The sequence below is a fragment of the Oncorhynchus kisutch genome, unplaced genomic scaffold (assembly GCF_002021735.2).
Source record: "Oncorhynchus kisutch isolate 150728-3 unplaced genomic scaffold, Okis_V2 scaffold4009, whole genome shotgun sequence".
In the NCBI taxonomy this organism is placed as follows: Eukaryota; Metazoa; Chordata; class Actinopteri; order Salmoniformes; family Salmonidae; genus Oncorhynchus; species Oncorhynchus kisutch.
Window position 1 is genome coordinate 200744 of NW_022265954.1, and position 8313 is coordinate 209056.

Sequence of the window (8313 nt, forward strand, 5' to 3'; positions counted from 1 at the left end):
ACCAAACGGACGAAAACAGGGAGGGATTACCTGGATTTTTGTTTTCCGTTGCAAAGCATTTCAAACCGTTTTCCGTTGCGTGCTGTAATGAACGTGACCCAGGTGCATATCTTAGTTCAGCCAGCAGATCTTGGGAGATAGTTTATAGCATCGGGGCTGCGCTCTGTTTTGGGGGACTCTTAAAATGTGTGTGACGTTCTTACATGTGGGTGTCATGTATTGAAAAGCCAAAACACCCCCTGTGGGAGTTGTACAGGAGTGTGTCTGTGGATCTCTGAGGTTGTAATGTGGTGGGAAGTAGTATGTATCTGTACCTTTCTTTCTAGATTGATAGACTGTATAACTGGAATTCCTGTACCTCATATGTTAACACTTCATCTTAAGACTGTTATTGAATTATTCCTCACTAAAGGAGCTCATTCTTTTATTATACTGTAGTAAACAATCATTTTGTTACTTTTTCTTAATAACTTACAGTATTATTACTATATGATGCAATCACAGCAGCCATGATCAAGACTAGTACAGCACAAGGCAATACTTCTAATAGACTAATCCACGTCTGATCGAACCAATCATGTTGTTTACAATGACAGAAAGACTGGAACCAACCAAGCATTCTTCAATAGTAGTCAGACTCACTGAGTTTACACAGGCAGTCCAATTCTGTCGTGTGTTTTTTAATTGGTCTTTAAACCAATCAGATAAGAGCTTTTTGCCAGTACTTGGGCAGAATATCAGCATTGGGCTGCCTGTGTAAACGCAGCCATTGTGGAGTACTTGAAAAGGGAACAGACACCAATGCATTGACTGTAGGGCCTAGATATTGTTGGTGTCAGTGATTGTGTGTTTGTCATGTGTTTTGTGCCTGCAATCTCTCAGATGTCTTACATTGTTCTTTGGGAAATTAACAAAAAGAAACATCTTTTATACTTTGAATAAAGCGTTATTTGTCTGTCCGTCTTATGAATAATGGTTTTGTGGGAATGTTCATGTTGCCTTGCAATAAACAACTGTTTGAACCTTGTACACATGCCATTTCTTTGTCTTTCAATTTGTTGCTTAAAACAAAAGTATGTTTAAAGGGGGAAATGTTTGTTAATCTCAAAGAAAAAGGGGTAAACTAGTAAATGTACTTATGTCATGATGTTGCCAGGAGATTCTGACTCGACCTGTAGTGGCGCTTCCCTATGAACTGGCACAGGAGAGAGCTGTCCGTCACACGCCCACAAGAATCAGCTTTCCAAACATTACTCTTTTAGGGTGAAGTTCCATTTATTCCACAAGAATCAGCTTTCCAAACATTACTCTTTTGGGGTGAAGTTCCATTTATTCCACAAGCATCAGCTTTCCAAACATTACTCTTTTGGGGTGAAGTTCCATTTATTCCACAAGCATCAGCTTTCCAAACATTACTCTTTTGGGGTGAAGTTCCATTTATTCCACAAGAATCAGCTTTCCAAACATTACTCTTTTGGGGTGAAGTTCCAAAACACATATTCCTGTAGAAAAGGGAACAGAGAGATGGACTCTATAGCTGTATCTGTGATACAGTAATAACTGTATGTGCTCTCTTCTCACCTGATAACCCTTCCTGATCACCTGGGCTAATTATATACACACATGACCAGTGACCCATGACCCCAACATATTGGGGTAATACCCATGACCCCCTCTAGTGTACAAAACAAGTAAAAATGACCCTTGACAGATACCAGATACACAACTCATAAACAGGCCAAAATGGCTGCTACACTACCGTTACGCTTGTTAACACTGAGCTGCACTGGGGTCGGAGAGCATGACTGTAGATCAAGACACCGCAGAGCCGGCGTGAGATATGGCTTGGAAAAAGTACCTCAATCCAGGATTGAGAAATGTGTTGTACTCCCAATTGTCCCATTATCCCAACTGTTACACCGGGAAGATTGAACGACTGTAGTTCTTCCGAAAAGCTGCCCTTTTCGTCTTCATACATGGCACTAGAGCTTGTGTTGAACGTCGTCCCTTGTGGGGAATGGCTTAGTATGGCAAACTTTCCCCCAACTATGGATGCTCGTTTGAAGTACAGTAATTCATTGGTAATCCATGTCATTGTTGTCAAGGGTGCATGAACAAAGACAGTAAACAGCCACACACAAGAACATGGTTGTCGTTGAATTGTTTATTTCTTTGTTCGAGCTCCAAAAACATAACTGGTGGACACTGTCTTAACAAATACACCATATCACATCGTCATTCATGTTTAAAAAGCATTTCTAGGGACAAAAACACTACATACAATAGCAAATGAATTCACAATGACAAATTCATAACATTGCTATACGGCACAGTATGAAGACCAGACTGAGTCCTGTTTTGGTAATAAGTAGGTCTCCTGTGCCCATGAGGGGAGTAGTTTAAGTCGAGGTGCATGGGCTGAGCTCTGCTGAGGGCCCTGGCCTCTATTCATTCAAAATGATTCAGTGGCATTAGAATTCCCTCCCACTAGTTCCAGAGTACATTCTAATGTAAGCTAATATAATAATAATATAGCTATTATTAATCCTATTGTCTTGACGGAGACGAGAGAAAAACACTTAAGTATGTGCCTAATTCATGAAAATCATGTACAAAGCAATAACAGATGTCCCACTGGTGGTTTGTATCGTTTTAGAATATAATGTCAACGGTAATACTGTTTCCAACTCAGGCCACAAAAGATAATAGAAGCAATTATTTCACTTGAATGAAAACAATGGGAAAGGAACAATGAAGTGAATGAAATGATGTTTACCTATTGCCAAACAGGACTGATGAATGACTGGCAAGCCTGGTGTTGGGTAGGTGTAGATCATGGTATGGTGGACTGCAGCCACTGTGATTAGTGACAAGGTACTTTTTGAAACAAAGTAACATAGTAATAATCTCTTGCACATGAGACAATAAAAAACATCTCCTTGGAGGATACGTGGTACGGTGTATTTAAATAGGAAATATCAACTAAAATCACTTATAATAACTTTAGGGCCCTCAGCTCACCTCTGGCACCTTGACTTAACCTACTCCCCTCACCGGCGCAGGTACTGTACAGGGGACCTGCTTTACTGCAAAAACAGGCAATGTTATCAATTAGTCACTGACATTTCCACAGCGCAATGACAGCCCGCACTGAGCCTGATTGGCTGACTGTCCATTGTTGTTCAAAGCACTTTCTACCTAGCATGAGGATAAAAAGGGCAGCTTTCCGGAAAAAATAGCCGTCGCTCAATCTTTCCGGTGCAACAATGGGACAATTCGTAGTACAATGTATTCCTCATCCCTGGATTGAGGTCATGCTGTCCGAGCCTAGTGCAGCTAGCTGTAAGCAAACAAGTCTGGTCTGCTGGCAAGACGTGATGATGAAGGCTGTGCAATGAAAATTGGTGCAATTTAAACAGCAATCCACTAGAGAGCAGTATTTTTATACAGAGAGAGCACCGGTTTGTGGATCTTCACCAAACTCGAATATCTTTGTTCCGAGTTTGTCCCTTGAACTTTGAACCTACTGCGACCTTGATGGGTGTGCATGTGAAAACGCCGTGCTCCTCCACGGTCTTATTGTGTACTGTACTGTAAATAATCGGATAAACGCAATGGTGAGATATTTTTGTACTTTGAAACGCTATGAATAGCTGTGTCGTGATTAAAGAAACTGTGAAGGAGAAACGCTGCTTGCTGCTCTTGCTATAGCCCGCACACCGTGCCAATCTTGGCTATCTAATTTAGCTTATGCAACCGTAGTGTATCCTTGATATGTCTTCTATCTTTGTAGCTAACGTTAGGTAGCTGGCTCATATCGTTGCTTTAATAAGCGAGCTAACTACACACATATAAACGCAAAATGTAAAGTGTTGGTCCCATGTTTCATGAGATGATATAAAAGATCCCAGAAATATTCCATATGAACAGAAAGCTTATTTCTCAATGTTGTGTGCAAATGTTTTGCTACCCTGTCAGTGAGCATTTATCCTTTGCCAAGATAATCCATCCACCTGACTGGTGTTGCATATCAAGAAGCTGTTTAAACAGCATGGTCAATATATATAGGTGCACCTTGTGCTGGGGACAATAAATGGCCACTCTAAAATGTACAGTTTTGTCACACAACGCAATGCCACAGATGTCTGAAGGTTTGAGGAGACGTGCATTTGTCATGCTGACTGCAGGAATGTCCACCGGAGCTGTTGCCAGATAATTGAGTGTTCATTTCTCTACCATAAGCCGCCTCCATCTTTTTAGAGAATTTGGCAGTACGTCCAACCAGCCTCCCAACCGCAGAACACGTGTATGGCATTATGTGGGCGAGCGGTTTGCTGAGTGCCTCATGGTGGCGGTGGGGTTATGGTATGGGCAGACATAAGCTACAGACAATGAATACTTTTGAATTTTATTGATGGCAATTTAAATGCACCTAGATATCGTGACAAAATCCTGATGCACATTGTCGTGTCATTCACCTCCTGTTTTAGCATGACAATGCACGGCCCCTTGTCGCAAGGATCTGGAAGCTGAAACTGTGCCAGTTCTTCCATGGCCTGCATACTCACCAGACGTGTCACCCATTGAGCATGTTTGGGATGCTCTGGCTCAACGTGTACGACAGCGTGTTCCAGTTCCAGACAATACCCAGAAACTTGCACTGCATAAGGCAAATGGTGGTCACATCAGATACTGACTGGTTTTCTGATCCACGCCCCTACCATTTTTTTAAGGTATCTGTGACCGACAGTCATGTGAAATCCATAGATTAGGGCCTAATTAATTTATTTCAATTGACTGGTATCCTTATATGAATTGTAACTGAGTAAAATTGTAGAAACGATTGCATGTTGCATTATGTGTTTGTTCAGGGTAGTTAATGATGCTCTCATCAGCACTGCGCATACAGCACAGTCACTGTGTGCTTCAGACCTGCTCTACCTTTGCCCGCTCTGTCTGATCTAATACTTCTGTAACAGTATGACTATGGCTGGTTCACAATGTTGCCTGTCAACACAATGTTCCTGAAACTAATCAGGTCTAATGCTCTCTGAGGGGGAGAAGTGGTTTTGTTTACATTGCGGTCGCCATTCATTTATTATGAGCTGTAATCTGTCGCTGTCGCGAGACTAGGCCTTCTTGAGCCAAACCAGACTGTTGCTTTCTGTTGACATAAAGTGGAACTAACAATCTCTCTTGTCTTTGTGTAGGCGAAATATCTTGCGCAGATCATTGTCATGGGGGCGCAGGTAGTAGGACGGGCGTTTGCGCGTGCATTGCGGCAAGAATATGCTGGTATGTTCCTCACTCAACGATGCTTTTGTATGGTATTTCAATGTAAAATGGACTGTGAAAACGTGTCTCATTTAGGGCAATTAAATCTGTCTTTCTGTCTCTGAGAGAGAAACAAACTGTTGCATAAATGTTCCTTACCTGAGAAGGTGACCAACCCGGTCTCTCTGTCTCTGTCTGCAGCCAGTCAAGCTGCAGCGGAGGCCAGGGGGCGTGCCGGACAGCAGTCAGCAGCAGCCTCTAGTCTCACTGGGATGACCTTACAGGAGGCCCAGCAGATCCTCAATATCGCCACGCTCACCCCTGAGGAGCTCCAGAAGGTACACACATTTAAAGTACATTGAAGACAACACCCAGAGAACACAGGCCCTGTCCCTGCCTCGCCCCTTCCCCTAGGAACTTCACAGATGATTGGATGGGTATTAACAATGTACCGCTACCTCCATCTTGTCCCCTAACAGGCTAGGAGGAGATGTTGCATGTCGTTAATCCCTGTCCAGTCATATTTACAAAGTGTCTATGGGGTAGGGCGCAGGCTAGAGGGTTTTCTGGACAGGGTCACACTTACAAATTTAGAAGACAGGAAGTTCCTTCATGTGGCCTACATACAAGACAGACAAGTGTGTGTACATGGTTATAAATGTATTTCCATATTAGGCCATTGGTGGGGCCAACCTGGTCATGACTGACCTGCTGTACTTTGTCAACAGAACTATGAACACCTTTTTAAAGTCAACGACAAGGAGGTGGGCGGATCTTTCTATCTACAGTCCAAGGTGAGGTTCATTGTTCAATTTCCAGTATCGAGCCATCTCTGTGCGAGTCCGTGCTTATTATTGCCAGAGATGCTTGAAACCATGTGACTCAACAAGCAATTGCTTCCTTGTAACCATAATGGCATAATGGCAAGTTGAGTCTCTTGGGTTTCATACCTCTTTGGTGCTTGTACAGAGCCTTGCACAGAGCTGTCCTGATGATAATTTAAATTAGGCTGGTGATAGCGCACATTCTTAGACCTGTAGTGACTATCATGATCATGCCTTATATTAGGACTAGAGGTCGACCGATTATGATTTTTCAACGCTGATACCGATTATTGGAGGACCAAAAAAAGACAATACAGATTAATATTTGTAATAGTGACAATTACAACAATACTGAATGAAACCTTATTTTAACTTAATATAATACATAAATAAAATCTATTTAGCCTCAAGTAAATAATGAAACATGTTCAATTTGGTTTAAATAATGCAAAAACAAAGTGTTGGAGAAGAAAGTAAAAGTTCAATATGTGCCATGTAAGAAAGCTAACGTTTAAGTTCCTTGCTCAGAACATGAGAACATATGAAAGCTGGTGGTTCCTTTTAACATGAGTCTTCAATATTCCCAGGTAAGAAGTTTTAGATTGTAGTTATTTTAGGAATTATAGGACTATTTCTCTCTATACCATTTGTATTTCTTAAACCTTTGACTATTGGATGTTCTTTTAGGCACTTTAGTCTTGCCAGTGTAACAGTATAGCTTCCGTCCCTCTCCTCGCTCGAACCAGGAACACATCGACAACAGCCACCCTCGAAGCAGCGTTATCCATGCAGAGCAAGGGGAATATCTACCCCAAGTCTCAGAGCGAGTGACGTTTGAAACGCTATTAGCACGCACCCTGCTAACCAGCTAGCCATTTCACATCGGAAACACCAGCCTCATCTCGAGAGTTGATAGGCTTGAAGTCATAAACAGCGCAATGCTTGACGCACAACGAAGAGCTGCTGGCAAAATGCACGAAAGTGCTGTTTGAATGAATGCTTACGAGCCTGCTCGTTCTGCCCTTGAACAAGGCAGTTAACCCACCGTTCCTGGGTCGTCATTGAAAGTAAGAATGTGTTCTTAACTGACTTGCCTAGTTAAATAAAGGTGTAAAAAAAAAACTTGTAATCTGCCATTCTGATTAATCGGTCGACCTCTAATTAGGACACCACATGCCAGATCCAGTGGTAGCCTAAATGAATATTTACAATGTCAATGTATCATTATGATAACAGAACAGTAGACAAATATGACTTGCCATGTATTGAGGTGCACTGCTAAGGATTTTGATCAATTAATTGTCTGTGTGTCCTGTCTGTTTGTGTGTGTGTGTGTCCTGTCTGTTTGTGTGTGTGTGTGTCCTGTCTGCTTGTGTGTGTGTGTGTGTGTCCTGTCTGCTTGTGTGTGTGTCCTGTCTGCTTGTGTGTGTGTCCTGTCTGCTTGTGTGTGTGTCCTGTCTGCTTGTGTGTGTGTCCTGTCTGCTTGTGTGTGTGTCCTGTCTGCTTGTGTGTGTGTGTCCTGTCTGCTTGTGTGTGTGTGTCCTGTCTGCGTGTGTGTGTGTCCTGTCTGCTTGTGTGTGTGTGTGTGTGTGTCCTGTCTGCTTGTGTGTGTGTGTGTGTCCGTCCCTATGTGTATTTGAAGGTGGTGAGAGCGAAGGAGCGTCTAGATGAGGAGCTCTCTATTCAGACACAGGACAGTAAACCCAAACCCCCACCAGAGCAGAAGCAACAGACTCCAGAAACATGAACCGCCCCCCTCCCTACCCCACCCACTGTAAATTATACCCTCAATAAAAGCCTTATCCTTTTCTCAACCCGTGTCTCTGTGTGTATGACTCTTTACGAGATCAGGGTCGTGTTCATTATGTGCCAAACGTAAGAAACCGGACTGAATCGGGGAGGTTCTATACCTGGAATTGGCCAATAAGAAACACTTATTTTCATTTTCCACATTGTGCTCTAATGAACACAACCTGTGAATTAGACCTGAGTCACATCTATATCACAATGCTGCCTCTGTGTGGTTGGTCACAGCAATGTAAGCCTCCATAATGGAAGAATTTAGCAGTTTCTGTTACTAGTAGAGCCATCCTGTGCCATTATCCAATACGTATATGATCGTCTGTGTTGACCTGTCATTCAGGGTTCCCCACCTGTTTTAATCACCACCTGTTTACATAGCAGTTTGCAAACAATGTAATATTTTTCAATCATT

At 42.5% G+C, this 8313-nt stretch overlaps 1 protein-coding gene across 4 annotated transcripts in view; it reads left to right on the forward strand.

Annotated features, from left to right (window-relative positions):
* LOC109883976 (mitochondrial import inner membrane translocase subunit tim16) overlaps nucleotides 1–7912 on the forward strand; it is a 179596-nt gene extending 171684 nt beyond the window's left edge. Inside the window, exons 1-6 of one of the 4 annotated variants that reach the window (XM_031821689.1) lie at nucleotides 3475–3617; nucleotides 4491–4733; nucleotides 5211–5295; nucleotides 5476–5612; nucleotides 6003–6068; nucleotides 7741–7912. In XM_031821689.1, coding sequence (XP_031677549.1) covers nucleotides 3615–3617; nucleotides 4491–4733; nucleotides 5211–5295; nucleotides 5476–5612; nucleotides 6003–6068; nucleotides 7741–7845 — 639 coding nt within the window. In that variant the 5' untranslated portion in view covers nucleotides 3475–3614 and the 3' untranslated portion in view covers nucleotides 7846–7912. Of the gene's footprint in view, nucleotides 1–3474; nucleotides 3618–4265; nucleotides 4366–4490; nucleotides 4734–5210; nucleotides 5296–5475; nucleotides 5613–6002; nucleotides 6069–7740 lie in introns of those variants that run through there. The other 3 variants (XM_031821690.1, XM_031821691.1, XM_031821692.1) reach the window with 3 other exon arrangements.
* The last annotated feature ends 401 nt before the right edge of the window (nucleotides 7913–8313 follow it).